Source organism: Alligator mississippiensis, chromosome 3 (assembly GCF_030867095.1).
Source record: "Alligator mississippiensis isolate rAllMis1 chromosome 3, rAllMis1, whole genome shotgun sequence".
Classification (NCBI taxonomy): Eukaryota; Metazoa; Chordata; order Crocodylia; family Alligatoridae; genus Alligator; species Alligator mississippiensis.
Genome location: NC_081826.1, coordinates 228288708 through 228304101, shown reverse-complemented (window position 1 = coordinate 228304101; position 15394 = coordinate 228288708). Strand labels below are relative to the sequence as shown.

Sequence of the window (15394 nt, the reverse complement as noted above, 5' to 3'; positions counted from 1 at the left end):
CAGCTTTAAATGTTTTTTCTACATACCTCGCGGTACCAGGCAACTTGTGAATGCTGAGATGGTGGGTTAGATGGGGTGTCCCACGGGAGTGTCAGGGGGTCCCCAGCACACTTGGCAGCAGACCCAGAAGTGGACCAGCAGCACTTCTGGTCCACTTCCAGGTCCGCTGTGGAGCATGCAGGGGATCCTCTGCTCCCCAGCTCAGTGACTGGTGCCTCCTGGGTCTGGGGGGGGGGACATCCAGGGTTCCCCTGTGGCAGACCGCCAAGCTAGAAGGGTACGGGGAGTGCCCCCGCACACTCTGTAGTAGACCCAGAAGTGGACCAGAAGTACTTCCAGTCCACTTCCAGGTCTACCGCTGAGCATGCAGAGACCCTCCCCCTCCTGGCCTGTGGGATGCTCCATCTGCCCCACCATCTCAGTGTTTACAAGCTGCACCTGGTACCTCAAGGTGCCAACTACCAACTACCAACTTCCTGCTTTCCTACTTCTGATATCTTTGTAAAAGCCACATCTTCAAACACCCTTGCCTCACATCTTATCATTAATAATCTTTGTACTTGCACTAGAGTGCTGATTTCTAGAGACTTGTTCTGTGTTCTTCTATCTTATTTAAACATGGCCTGTTTTAGCACAGAGCACGGTCCTGTCTATAGCTGTAATTCTGTAGCTTGCTTGACACTGTTTCTAGTGGGCTCTCAGGCATCAAGCAACAAAAAAGCTTGAAGAATTGGAGTCTGTGTTTGTGAAGCATTAAAATCTACTGTGCTATATACATGTTATGTAATGAAGTAAAAACTGCCAGTATTAGTTAATATGTTCTTCTAGTACCCTAATTAGCAGCTGCTTGAATTAATTATACATATCTAACATTTCAATCTGTACATTATTTCTCATTGAAAATATATATCTTTGGGAAGTCGTAGCTCTTTTCTAGACTTTTTTTTCTTTACCTTGCCTGAGAGCTATTTGGAATCGTGCTATAGCCACTTGCAGATTTTCCTTCTGAAATTTTTGCAGAGGAGCCTAATGGAAGTCCTAATAACTATTCATTGATGGATTGTTTGGGAGACTCCTAAATTCAGTTTGTACATATGAATACTCCTCTTTTCCAGTCTAATAGGATCTCATGTGGACCACATGCTCAATTCTTGTCTTATTAATAACTAAAATATTTTAGTAAGTTACCTAAATTTGTACACCTACTTTTCACCTGTGTCTGTAGGTAGCACCTGCAAATATATGTTTCAGCTTAAGACTCGATTAAGAAAAATAAATCAGTTTGTAATGTGTTGTGCTATTTGAAAACACCGTGCCAAAAGACCTACCTTTGAAGTTATTTCTGTTAATTGGTTAGCATGTTCTTTATCAACCTTTAATTTATCTATAAAGACAAAAGTGACTTTGGTATAGGGAGATAGAGAAATATCTCATTTGTGTTCTAGTCTAGCGTAATGACTTTCAGAAGATTAGTGGACCACAAAACAATTTAGCATGGTTTTTAATTTTTCAAACCAACTATCTTCAAAGATAAGGAGCCAAAGTAATAACAAGATTTTAAGGTAGTAATTAGCAGAAACATTGACAACACAGAGTACAAAGGACTGTTGAGTTATAGTGTAGTTACCACATTATCACAGAACAACATGTATTATTTCTTAGGAACTAGTTTAGTAGAGTGTAATGGCAAGACAATAACCAGTCCCAGCATGCACCCCACAGATGCAGAGAAATTTAAATCTATGACTTGAATTGTTTGGTTTAATATAATGTTTGGTTATGTTGGAGACATGTGTGAGACTTCTTTGAGGTACAAAATTATACTGTGGTACAGTAGTTGAGGAAAAACCCAAGATTAATTTGTTTACAGCTTGCAGTTTACTCTCTCTCTCAGAGTTGCTTATGTTTAGCGAGAAGCAGCTTTTGCAGCTAGCAGTATCCACTGATACAATTTCAAGATCATGTTACAAAGACCAGCATTTTCAAATTGTTACATCTCTTCTTTTCATGTCCTGTCACTATGTTCTAATTTGGGTCCAGAAACAGGTGCATACTCGTGCTCAATTTGTAGCCTTAGCAAGGTCCTTCTTGGTGTATGCTTTCCCCATATGTGGGCAGGCCAGTAGGTGTTCTATAATCTGAAAGTTACCTCCATGTCTGCACGTGGTTTCTGTATCATTGGAATATCCCCACAGTTGCATGTTAACTTTCACCTCACCAACCCCTATCTGAGGGAAGTTCAAGCAGAGATTCTCCATGTTGGCCAATCAAGCTCTGCACCTGCTGGGAGATGTTTGGCAGTTTTGATATTCATCCAAACACCCTCCTGAGTCATCTCTAGTCATGACTGCTACATTTTTATTCATATGCCTGTTGGTGTGTCATTCAGTGGCTGCATTGTAGAGGGCAAACTTTTCAGTGATTTTAGTCTACTGGGAGCTGCAATGTGGCCATGTAGCAGCTGCCTCTTGTTTTCAATCTGCCGGGTGTGTTCTGTTAGGCTTGCTGCTACTTTCCTGATTTCTGGTGGAGCATTCCCAGCAGGTAGATGGAGACTACAGACATTCATTCATTCAAGGTATCCAGTAATACAGCTGCAACTTTTGTTCAGCACAGTGTGTAGCTTTTTTACCAAAATGGACATGAATATTCCGCTGTGGAATAACAAAATACAAGTGCAGTTACATGTAAACACATAAACGGAGAGATGATGAATGGTAGCAGATGCAGGGTGCTCAGCACCTCTGGAAGTGAGGCCACTTTTATTCAGGTGCCTAAATATAAAGTCTTAACTTTATTCAACCACACGTGCCACTGGCGTGATTATGCATCTGTAACAGCAGCTAATATTACTCTTCCCCGCCTCCTCCTCCACCCCCAAGTCAGCACTTGGAGCAATTGGCATGGTTGCTTCACCCTTGTGATGCTGCTGCAAAGGTCACTTGATAGACAAATCCTTGACATGCATTAAAATTAATATTTTATGTTGCAGTAATTCTCAGGGTATACTGCAGTCTCTCTAGACCAGTAGTTCTCATATGCTTTAGGCTAGAGACACCTCTCCATAACTTTTGTGAATTGAGCAGCACCCCATTACAGAAACTAATTTATTAATAGTGCTAACTTGTTTCAAGGGGGACTGGGAAGGAGGAGAAGCAGCTGGCAGAAAAGAGCCTGCACTTTCATCTAAATGATGAAATAATCATCTAAATCTTCAAGCATGTCTTGCCTCTCTCTCTCCTGGTAGCATTCTTCAAAGGTGCACAGTGGCACCCCCAGTTGTGTATCACTGATCTAGACATACATGAAGACCCAAGCCCTGCCCAAAAGAATTCACCATCTGAGAGGACAAGCAATAACCAAAGGATGACAGAAAGGGAAAAGGCATAAAATATTTTTTGTATCAATTCAGTTCTTCTCAGCATGTGATTTTCAACCTAGCCACTGTATATGGAAGAATTGCAGATACACAATATTTTGACTGTATATCTGTCTCTACCATTCAGACATAGCTTACTTATCTTGTAATCTATTTGTGTGGACAGGGCCTAGCATATGGTAGGTTTTCAGCAGAATACCAGTACTAATGCAATGTATATCTAATCTAATGGTGCTCAACCTTTTGGTCCCGTAGACCAGATAAGGAACACGGGGCCAGTCTGGGGGGACTAAACTCTGCATACCAGGATCAGGCCCCAGAGCCCTGCCCCACTTCTGCCCATTAGGATTGGGCCCCACTCCACTTTTGCCTGGTCCTACATGTTAGGATCAGGCTCTGGGTCTGTGTGCTGCCCCTGCCTTGTCTTACATGCCCAAACCAGGCTGCAGGCGCCCTGCATCATCTCCCAGCTCCATATGCTGAGACTGGCCCCTTGTCACCCTGCACATTTGACTTAGTATACGAGACCATGGATGACACGATGCTGGGATCTAGATTAGGCCTACAGGCCAGAAGTTAAACACCCCTGACCTAATGTATAGTGCCATGTTGCGCCTCATAGCCATGTCTGCCTATTGATTGGCTTTTGGCAGTTTAGCATTCTGCATGATATCTTCATGGATAAACCATTGAAATATGCAAATATTGATATGGATAATTACATGCTACATAGGAGCTTTGCTTTAAGGTATATCTGTGTTTACTGGAATTTTTTTGCCAAAGGTCAGTAGTGAGGATGTCACTTGTAACCACCTCAGGTTGGCCTGAGAAACCACTTCACAAATGAAAGTGCACATGCCAATTCAGCAGAGTGGAATTCTGGCTATTACACCCATCCCAACAAATTTCTTTTGATTTGATATTGACCTGTCCTGAAATATAAGGCTTGGAGGTGGCAAACAAAGTTAGTTTAGTTGCAGCATCAATAATCATCTAAATCAGCATTCATAATTACAGCAGCTTTTTCATTAGAAGAGGAATTTTGTGCTTAGAGAGCACATAATTTGGATGAAAATTACTAAACAGAAATATACTCTGGTCCTCTTAGTGCAGATTAAAATCATAGGAAAATCTCCTCATCATCCAAAGATAATCACTAAATTAATGAAAACCAGTGAACTGCTGCCTTCTAACACTGATTTTCCTACTTCAAGAAAATCCTGATTCTGCAGGCTTTATTCTTAGTGAAAGGAATTTACTCATGTAAGTAACACTCTGCAACCCTTCACCCTTCATTGTACTGAATGAAGCTTAGCACAGTGGTTATAGCTGATGCATATATTGAACATGTAAAGTGCATGTGGGCAGAGAGTTCTTCTACTTTTGCAAAACCTTTTTTGGGCAAATCCTGGGTTTGCACAAATCCAGGGGACTGCAGTGGCACAAACATCCTCCCTCCCCCTTTCAGTTGACCATGCCAAAGGAAGAGCAGCTGAGGACTTTTTTTAAGTCCCCAAAGCAAGTAAGCATCTCCTGCTGCCTTCCTCTCCTCTTCTTTCCCTCTTTGCCCTCCTTTATCACCCACTGCTGCTGCTGTCTCTGGCTGTCCTCAGGACAGGGGCTGGGTGGATCTCCTGAGCTGTTCCTGTCCATTCCACTGTGGGCTGGTTCCTCCTTGCTGTCTGGTCCTTCTGGTGTTCCTTGCCAGCCCAGGAGCAGACACAGGGGAAGGTAACACACCTGAGTTTGGATCCATTGTGCAGCCCAGCAGCAGTGAGGCAGGAGTGGGGCTTTAGAGCACCCCCCCCCCCACCCCATTCCCTGGCTCAGATGAGAACAGTGACAGTAGTGGTGGGGGAGGGAAGGGGATATACTGCTGACCACAGGAGGGAAGGAAGGGGAAGAGAAGACTTGTACCTGCTTGAGGGACTTAAAATAAGTCCCCCACAATCTGCCAACTCTGGTGTGGGAGCAGGGAGTGCAGCCACCCCTGCAGTGTAGGGCGCTGCTCCGCTGCCCCTTTCCAAAATCCTGGATCCACCCATGCACAAACCAGATGAGTATAGAGTATCTGACTATATTTTTTTTTTCTAAATGTTAGGTAGAGTACTTTCAGATAAACTGTTCATAGAGCTTAGCAGAATTTAAATAAAAATGTATAATTGAAACAATGTATATACAGGTTTTTTTAATTATATGTCAAATATTTTTATAACAATATATGCATTAGGCCCCTGTCACACCTGCAAAGTATGACTGGCTACAGGTGCAAAGTAATTAACACTGAATTAACTGGTTAATTGCACAATAAATTTAGACTGGCCACACAGGCAAAGTAATTATCACTCCATAACAATGTCCATCCAGTTATAAAAAGAGCCAAACAACTACAAAGTTAGTGCTTATTGTGTAACAACTTTATAGCTGTTTTCTGTCCAACTTTAATTTGAATATGTGGCAGGGCCTTTTAGAGGGGGAAATGAAAAACTGTGACTTTTATCCTAACAAATGCCAATCACTGGCATGTTTGTAGTATAAATACATGAAACTGAATTGAGACCTGATGTAAGTAGATGCATCTCTCAAGGAAGTAGCTGGACCAAATTAAGTGGTGATATATCTGGTGGTGTAAGTGATACTTTACATGGGAGTTGGCAAGAAAATGAGTATAAAAGCTCACTAATGAGACAGCTATGTATGTTGATGCTCTTACTATAAGAAAAACTTGCACAATTCTCTTTTAAGATTTATCCAAGTAGCTATTTTATTATAGTTTTTCCAGGCTGTTTATAATATGTTAAATCTCTGCTACCTATATAGCTTTCATTACCAGAGTATCTAAGCACCACAGAATCTTGAGATGTCTTTGTTCTCAAAACATGGCAGGAGGTATGGAAGTATTATTATCTCTATGTGAGATGGAGAACACAGGTTCTCTGTTTCAGTAACATGACACAGTTCATACAGTAAGTTTCTCCCAAAACAGGAAATTGAAACAGAACCTAGGGATAGCTCCCAACTCACTTGACTTTCCTTCCTTTCTCAGTTTGTTTCTATCAACTGGATAAATTCAGGGTCCTTGTCCTTAAGACTTGTATCATACTCCAGCAATACCAATGTAGTTCTGAAAGAAGGTCTAAACCTTCTTCAGAATTTGGAAAATCTTATTGTGTCTATCTATTCCTAGATAGTCTCAATGCATTAGAAATAGAGAAAATGAGCTGTACAGTGTTCAGTTGGTACTTCCAGCACACAAGAATAAGCTCCCTCCAGAGGTGGTGCAATCACCTACCCTGGAAATCTTCAAGAGGAGACTGGATCGTCACCTGCTGGGGTCACCTAACCCCAGTTGTCTTTCCTGCCTGGTACAGGGGGCTGGACTCCATGATCTTCTGAGGTCCCTTCCAGCCTCGCAATCTATGAATCTATGAAGCGAAGGTAGATTGGCACATTTAATTAGGCTTCATGGGGGAATAATAGGGGAATAGCTGCCAGTGCAATATTTTCTTTTCATTTCATTTTCTTGATACCTAATGACACAAATAGACATTTTACAAGAACTGTGAAAACAGGTCTAGAATTAATCGGTCTCTAATCTTCTGAAACCATTCTGGCTGGAAGGAATTGAATCAAGGTTTTAAGGCCTGATCCTGTAACTATTTACTCACACAAGCAATCCTCATACATCAGCACACGTTCTGGAGTTTTGCAGAACGGTGTTCATAGTAAGTGTTTAAATAAAACTGTGCAGGAAATGGTTCTCATAATGTAAAAAAAATAGGAGATTTAAAAAAAAAATCTCTATTGCAGTGCTTCCCAAACTTTTCCTCAGCATGACCCCATTTATGGCCCCATTTCCTCATCATGACCCGTGCTCCCAACCCACAGCCCTCCACCCCCATGACCCCATCCACTGAGGTTGCATTTGGGGTCACAACCCACAGCTTGGGAACCACTGCTCTATTGGTATAAAACCAAGGTCATTGTGTGACTGGAGTATGAAATCCTACTCAGATCCTCCCAGCAGGTTAAGGCAATTGCCTAGGATGTGAAAAACCCACGTTCAAGTCTTTGCACTGCCTGGTTCAGTCTTCTGTGTCACAGGTGAATGCTTCAACCACTGGACTGTAGAGTCAGCTTCTCTGGTGGTCTTATTAAATTAATATTTAATTATTTTTAAAAAGATGAACAGCACCAACAGGAGATATTGAGAGATAGTCACCCCAGGATAGCCAACAGCCTGGTGCAATCCTCTGGGATATGGGAAACTTGAGGTTCAAGTATCTGGTTTGAATTGGGCAGTCTCTCTCTCTTTCCTGCAGACCAGACATTCCACCCTTTTGAAACTGGTACATATGTTCCCGTGAAAAATTTTAGTTTCAACAGATTGATGTGTCCATCTAAAACCTATTTACTAGAAAATTCCTGACTAGTTCTATTTGCAGTTCCAGTTCCTTGCTCTTAATTCCCTTACCAGTCAATCCAGAAAAGTTATATGATGTTCTGAAAGCCGCGTGTCTGACTTCACAGTACCTGACAATTTATACAGGACTGTAATGGCCATTCAGTTCACTTCTTTATACAAAAACAGCTTAGATAAATTGATGTTTTAGATTTTAAGGTCAGAAGGGACCGTTATGATCATCTAGTCTCAGCACCTGGATAAGAGAAGCTACAGAAACTCACTTAGTAATTCCTAAACCAAGCCTGTAACATCTGTGTAAGATGTAACATCTGTTTTTAAAAAAACCCCAGTCTTGCTTTTAGTAGATGATAAATCCAAAAGAAGCCATGGTAAAATTTTCAAAAGGCTAGTTGCTCTCAATTTTCTTCCAAATATTAGACATTATCGCTCTTGTTTTTCTCTTGCACACTGCCAAGTTTTATCTTTTCTGCCTTTCTGTACTCACACACTCCCAGAGTCAACATATCTAAATGCATGGACAGACCTAGAATTTTGAAAAGGGAGGTGCAGATGGTATGGTTCATCATCACATGTAACACAACAAGTATTTTTCTCTAGTTAAAGAGAAATGAGATGCGTTATTACAATGCTAGGGAAGTTAGTACTATGTTATTCAGTTTAGGCTAAAAGCAAAATTATTGGAATATGTACTAAGTTGCTAGTTTTATATATAAAGTTTAAAAAACCCAACAAACGAGGATTTTAACAAACATTTAACATTATATTTAAATGTAAGTCTCCTGTTCATATTCATAAAAAAGAAATCTAGACTTCTTGAGTGTTTTGAGCATGCTTCCAATACTTCACTGTCAGTCTTTCTACATCTGAATTAATATTATCACACCTGACTTAAGATTTTTAGCTAAAGCTAAAAACAGTCTGCAGGGCTATGAAATAGAAGACAGACATCATCAGGGAGGACTAACAGACAACACAATTGCAGAAGATAGGATAGCTTGAACAATGGAACTTCAATACCATTAGCAAGGATAAGGGGTCATTAACACCTGTGGAGTGGAGAGAATGAATGAATTAAAGAGGTGACAATGAGCCATGAAGTCAATTGACTCTTTCAGCCCTACCTGAATAGAAATGCTGCTGCCCCTGTAGGCAATTGGTTTTAAAGTTTGGGTGGACCAAGAATGAAAGTAGGGTGCAGCTGTACCACTGAATCCCCTTGCATCCTCCCCTGCCTAAATAATACACTTAGCATAGTGTTTTATTGATTCCTGTGATATGCTTCCTCCAGCTAGACTCTTCAGCATGTATACTTACACTGATCCTGCCTTGAGCAGGGGGCTGAGCTAGATGGCCTCCTGAGGTCCCTTCTAGCTCTGCTTTCCTATACTCATATATGGGAGAGGCAGCATCATTTCTATTCAGGCAGGGGTGAATGAATCAATTGGCTTCATGGTTACTGTTATCTCCCTAATTCCTGTTAATCTGTCATGTGTGTGTGCACGCACACATGTGCACATATATAATAAATATGTGTGTGCACTTATAGTTGTATTTTAAGTATTTAGGTTTTCATGTATTTATCTTAGAAAAGACAAGATCAAAGAAGTATACCTTGTGCCATGAGCTTAAAGCAATAAGATTCATAATGGCTCTTAGTTCCTGGGGGAGTCCTGCCTTGGCCCAATCCCAGAAAGAGTTCTGTCTCCCACTCGTATTTTGGTAGTCTGCTAAGGCACAGGAATATAGGTACAATCAGATTCTTCACATAGGATTGAAAACAGCATAGCCTCTTTTTTTTAAAGAAATGACAAAGTCTGAAGTGAAATACATTTGCCTGTATTAAAGAGGTTTTAAAAAAAAGCCCAAATATTTTGATTAAGCACAGTATTCTCTCTCTCAAAATTGAAATCTGATTCTATAAAGGAAGATTTTTTCCAGTTATTTGTGTAACCTGTTTTCTAGCCAAAATCACAATATTCACGACTGCGCTTTCTTAGTAAAAGCACGAACCTCAAGTATAAATTATTTTTGCCTTCAGCCAGCAATTTCCTAATGTAAAGGGTAAATTTCCTTGGATTCTGTTAAACTTTTGCATAAAACAAATATTAAAAAATCCTTTCCTGCAGGATGGTTAAAGTTACAGGAATGTACACAAGGAATAGAATAGCTAGATCCCAAATGTTTCTACAGGCTATCAGGAAATGGAAAACTTATCACCACTGAAACAGTTAGAAGAATAGTGGCATGCATTTGATGGCAAAATCTTCCACATATAAATAAATACTCATGTGTTTAACTTCAGTGGTGTTAGCAATTTGGATGAATTTAATGAGTAACTCGCTTATTCTTATTCAGTTAGGAACATTGAATTGATAAGTTCTACTGAAGAAATATGTTAAAGATTAATATTTATTCAGAATTGCTCTTTGTTTTGTGAAAGTATCTGTCACTTAAATGGGTTTTTTTATAAACATATTGGTTACTTTAACAACAACAAAAACACAAATCTTAGAATTTGTTTTAAAAATTGACAGGTTATTTTTCCTTTGCATACTTCAGTACCCAAATGTGACAAGATGTACCTATAAACTACATCTGTGTTTGAAGAAAGTCACACCTTAGAGTTGAATCTGAACTGTGGTTGAAGGACTTGGGACCTTTGTATTCTGCATAGAGCAAAATATATCATAAAAGGCATGCAGTCTTTTCCTGCTTGACTGGTGTGTCCCCTCTGTGAAATAGGCTGGACTAAATCCCTCCCCTGTGTAAGTACATTATGGTAAATGGAAATATAGAAGAACTGAATTTAAACAGAAAATATAGTCTCTTGATACTTTTTCTGGCTTGTCTTTCATCCATTTTCATTTTAGCATGTCCCCCTGGGGAAAAATGTTTGCCCTCTTCCACAAAAACCTTTCAATTAAGAGAGAACCATATATTATGTTTGATATTGATCACATTTTGTGTTTTTCATATGAAATCTAGAAATATTGCTTATAAGCAGCAATATATTTAGATTTTCATAAGAAGAGTATAACATTCAACTTTTCATGTTTATTTTTCTTTTAACCAGGTAGACAAGAAAATTGTGCGAACTGAAATCGGAGTTTTACTTCGCCTCTCACATCCAAACATTGTAAGTTTGGTGCTTTTCCATTGTTCTACTCTGTCTCCTCTCTTTAAACTGTATACGGTGTCTAAGATTTCAATAGTGTAAGCTGTGTAGCTAATAAGCTACTTCATCAGATATACAAAGCAGATGGTTGCCTATGAACATGGCACTCTGAACCAGTTAGTCTCTGAGGCTAAGTACAAACATTTGGCGGGGGCTAGGGAGAGAGTAGATCAGGTTCAAAATGGTCACCTGATGTAACTTAGTTCAGCCCAGGTTGGACCTTACACTCTGACAGGACTCAATGATCAGAAATTAATCTAAACCCTTAATCATACAAAAGTTCCATGCACACCGACCAGTCTCAAAATGGCCAAGTTCAGTCCAAGATAGAACTGCATCAATGTACACTCAAACTTAATCGAGCTAGGTTAGACCAATGCATGGAACTTCTGTATAGTTCTCTGCATGGCTCCAGCCCTGGGGCTGTACTTCTCATACCCCTGGCCTGGCACTGGGCTATTTTTAGCCCCCCAACCACTCACTCTCCCTGAGGACCAGCCAGCCCTTCCCCCTCTCAACCACCATCCTGCATGCCACTCCAGGGGCTGCCAGAGCAGCATTCACCACTGCTAGAACTGAGCAAGTAAGTCCCAGTGGGGGAAGGAATGGTAGGGATGGGGGGAGGTTTATGGGAGGGGGTTGGGGGGCTGAAAATATTCCCTAGTCCCCCCTGAATTCCCACCACTAACTCCATGAGTCCCCCTGATCCTGCCAAACCCTACCAGGCCCCAGCAACCCCCCACAGACTCTGGCTGGCCCTCCCATTCCCACACAGGTTGCACCTGCCCCTATCTCTCTGTGGGTCATGCATATCCCCCCATTCCTCCATGGATCGTACCTGTCCCCCCTTCCTCTGCAGGTTGCACCAGCCCCCACAACTCTCTGTGGGTCATGCCAGCTCCCTCATCCCCCATCAGATTCCCAATCCTCCCCCAGCCTGCTTGCCCCCCATCCCTCCAGTCCCCCTACTATCCCCCATCCCAATTTACCTAAGATCAAGTGGCAATGTTGAACCCAATCCAACAACCCCCTAACCTCCCCAAATGTCTGTACTTATCCTAAGCTATCACCCTGCTTTACCTTCTGCTTGACTTCAGACTAACATGGCTAACTACATCTGAGAACTAAATATTGACATTTATAGCTCATTATGTGCTAATATGTGAAATCCCTAGATTACAGAACCTTCTTGTCTAAGGTTACTAGATCAGAGTTACATGTTTAAAGTACCATATTTTCTCACGAATAGCATGTACCTTTTCCACCAAAATCCGCCCCCCAAAATCAGAATGCATATCTTAAGCCAGGAGACTGTTTTCTTTGCTGGAAAGGAAGCATTACTAGAGACATTGTGCATGCCATGCAGCTGCCAAGGTGGCTGCTGTTTATGTCTATTCAGCAACCTGAAGGGGTGGAGTCCTGTGTTAATCCTCTCACAGCTGTAGCTATTGGCTGAGCACTGTAGCTTGTGTGCCTGCAGCAGCAAGTGTGCTGGTGGTGGTATCTTTTGATGAGGCCTGTGATGTGGAGACAACCCTTCATTTACAGAATCTTGTATAAAGAACTACTTACAGTAAAGAAATAACAGTCTTGCTACTACCGTCGCAAGGGGCTGGGGCCTAACTTTGTGTGACATAGAGTAAGTGCTCTCAGAAACATGAAGTGTCTAGGAAGCGTGGTGCCCCAGGAGACAATCTAGGTAAGGCAGCTGGCAGCAGAAACTCTGTCACAGAGCTGGCCATGACTCTAGAATTATTTTTTCTACAGTCTGCCTTCCAACGACAAGGTGCATGTTTTATTTTGTGGGGGGTGTTTTATGGGAGCAAATATGGTATATTATAACAGGTCCTGAAAAGCAGAGGGATCAAATTTACAAAATCAATCCTTTTGTTAAAGAGGAAGCTGACAAAAGGATACATAGGTCTGTCCAGCACTAGCATGGCTAGTCTTTGGAGAGAATGTCCTTGCATTCCTTTCTATAGACTTTCTCTGGAAGATTCATGGACGGAAATTTATGGGCTTTAAAGAAAGCAATTTCTAACCTTCTACAGAGATTTGCTGTACTCTAAGATATAGGGTGTGTAGGTGTGAACAAAAGAAAGAGTGATCCCAGAGGAGATAAAATAAAGGGGAAAAAAGGATAAACAATATTTACAATAAATTGCTTAACTGCCAGGAATATGAGCCATGTAATCATTGTCATTGCCACTTTCTATTTTACTTATTGCAATCTATTTGTTTTAGGTGGCTCTGTTATATATGCACTTAGTGAAGGGGAAAATAACAAAGTAATTACTCTGTTTGGTATCTTTCCTAGATAAAACTGAAGGAGATATTTGAAACCCCCACAGAAATCAGTCTTGTCCTGGAGTTGGTCACAGGAGGGGAGCTATTTGACAGGTGGGTGATCGATGGAAACCATATCCTGCAGTAGTAGACACAAGGGATTTTATGTTGTTTTCACCTTGCAGCATCTTACTCTACGAGGGTATAGTGCTGGGAAGCTTGCTCATCTGTGTAATCCTTCCATTAATGGTCCCTAAGTAGTTCAATTTAAGTAAGACTTATTTACATGATTAAAAATCTGCAGGATCTAGCTCCAAATTAAAAGGTTTCTCCCTGGAGATACTTTCTTTTGAAAGGCCAAAATAAGCTTAAAATGGAGAAAAATCAGTCAATTCTGAAGAATAGGAAGTGCTGCAGGAAGAGAATCAGCAGGTGAACATCATAGTGAGAAGGTGAGTAGGGCAGTCATGCAGTCCCAAACGAAAAAGCACTTAGTCAGGAATGCTGGCAAAAGCATGTAAGCAAGCCAACAGCAAAAAGTGTCACCAAAATCAGGCCACCAGGAGACGGAAGAAAGGAATGCCAGATTTAAAAGACTGATCAGCAGAGTAGCAAGAACACCATAATATTTGACATTAATTATATCTGAAAAAACTCTATCCATCTTAAAAAGATTCTGAGCGAAAAATTAATTTCTGATGTTTATTTGCCTGTAATGATGGATAGCTCTGCAATGCATGTGCACAGAGCTGCATGTTCTTATGTTACGAATGTAAAAAATATCTCATGATATCATTTTGGGGTAATATTGTATTCCGGGGTTTTTCTTAAGAGCTATCTGTCCCTGTTTATAGAGCACACAAGTAAACAGAAAACATTTTTTGATAAATCACTTGTTTTGCTGAACTAATCTACTGATCAGAGCGTTCCAAATCATGTGAGGTCAGGATATTTAATCTTCCCTCATCTTGGATTACATGCTTAATATTTAAAGCAAACACGGTATAGGTATGAATTAAGGACACAGAGCACAAAAGTAACTTTGATTGTGGAGAAACACAAAGTTTTCCTTTTTCAATAGATATTTTTATGCATAAGAATCCTAGCAGTCATCCCATCACAAACTATTTCAGAACTTCACTGGTAGTAGCTAACTATAACAAAGCACCTATAGCACGCACCTGTTACTTTAAGGGAGGGAAACTACAGTTTAGAGAGCCACAAATAGTTTCATAGTTTTTAGGGTCAGAAGGAACCTGAACAGATCATCAAGTCCGACTCCCTGCTGCGGGCCGGAATGAGTGCTAGGATCATAATACCCCAGCCAGATATCTATCCAACCTCCTCTTGAAGACCCCCAGATGTGGAAGACTGCCTGTTAAGAGCTCCTAAAAAGCAGGGCCCTGGGGAGAGGTTTGAAAGCCATAAGCACCTACTTCAGAGCTAATGGCTCTGCCATAATATAGCTAGGAGAAAACCCTGGAAGTAAGCAAAGTACTGCTGCAACAGCTAGGCAGTCCCAGAAAGCTGCCAGAGTTAAGCCTGCAAGCCCATTTCAGGGACACCTGTAGCCCATGCAAGGAGGTCACCTGGCCAGAAAGATGTGGTTCCCTGGAGAAATACAAACCTAGGGCTTGAACCATGGCAGGCAGACTGGCCCTGGAGGCTGCCAGGGAAGGAGCTCTAGATTTGGGTGGTGATAGCTGGAGCAACTGGTTGAGATCCAGCAGCAACATGCACTGTGAGTAAAGGCTTACAAGGAGCCAAATCCCAGGAGAAGAAAAGTTTGATTTTGCTGCCAGATATTTTAGGGTTTTTGGTACAGTCAGAGGGCTCAGTACCTGAGCCAGGTAGAGGTAGAGTCTGGATCCACAAGTCAGAGGAAGAGGAGCCCTGCATCAGCTGGCTGTAGCTGAGCTAGGACCAGGGGCCAGAGCGGAACGCTTCAGGAATAGGAAGCAGCAAGAACCTAGGGGTGCAGCTGCTTCTGTTTGGTTGTACTCTGAGGGAGGGAAGGTTTTCCTTCTGTTAAAGTGGTAATGCATTATATCTTTTGTTGAGGTTTGGTTTTCCCAGGAGGGGAGGTTTCTAGTAAGCAGTTGCTGGCCATTTACATCTTAGTTATACT

The 15394-nt window shown here is 41.3% G+C and overlaps 1 protein-coding gene across 1 annotated transcript in view; it reads left to right on the top strand.

Moving 5' to 3' along the window:
• CAMK4 (calcium/calmodulin dependent protein kinase IV) overlaps positions 1-15394 on the top strand; it is a 351293-nt gene that overhangs the window by 165940 nt on the left and 169959 nt on the right. The window contains exons 3-4 of the mRNA XM_014600951.3: positions 10879-10941; positions 13298-13380. Coding sequence (XP_014456437.1) covers positions 10879-10941; positions 13298-13380 — 146 coding nt within the window. The remainder of the gene's footprint in view (positions 1-10878; positions 10942-13297; positions 13381-15394) is intronic.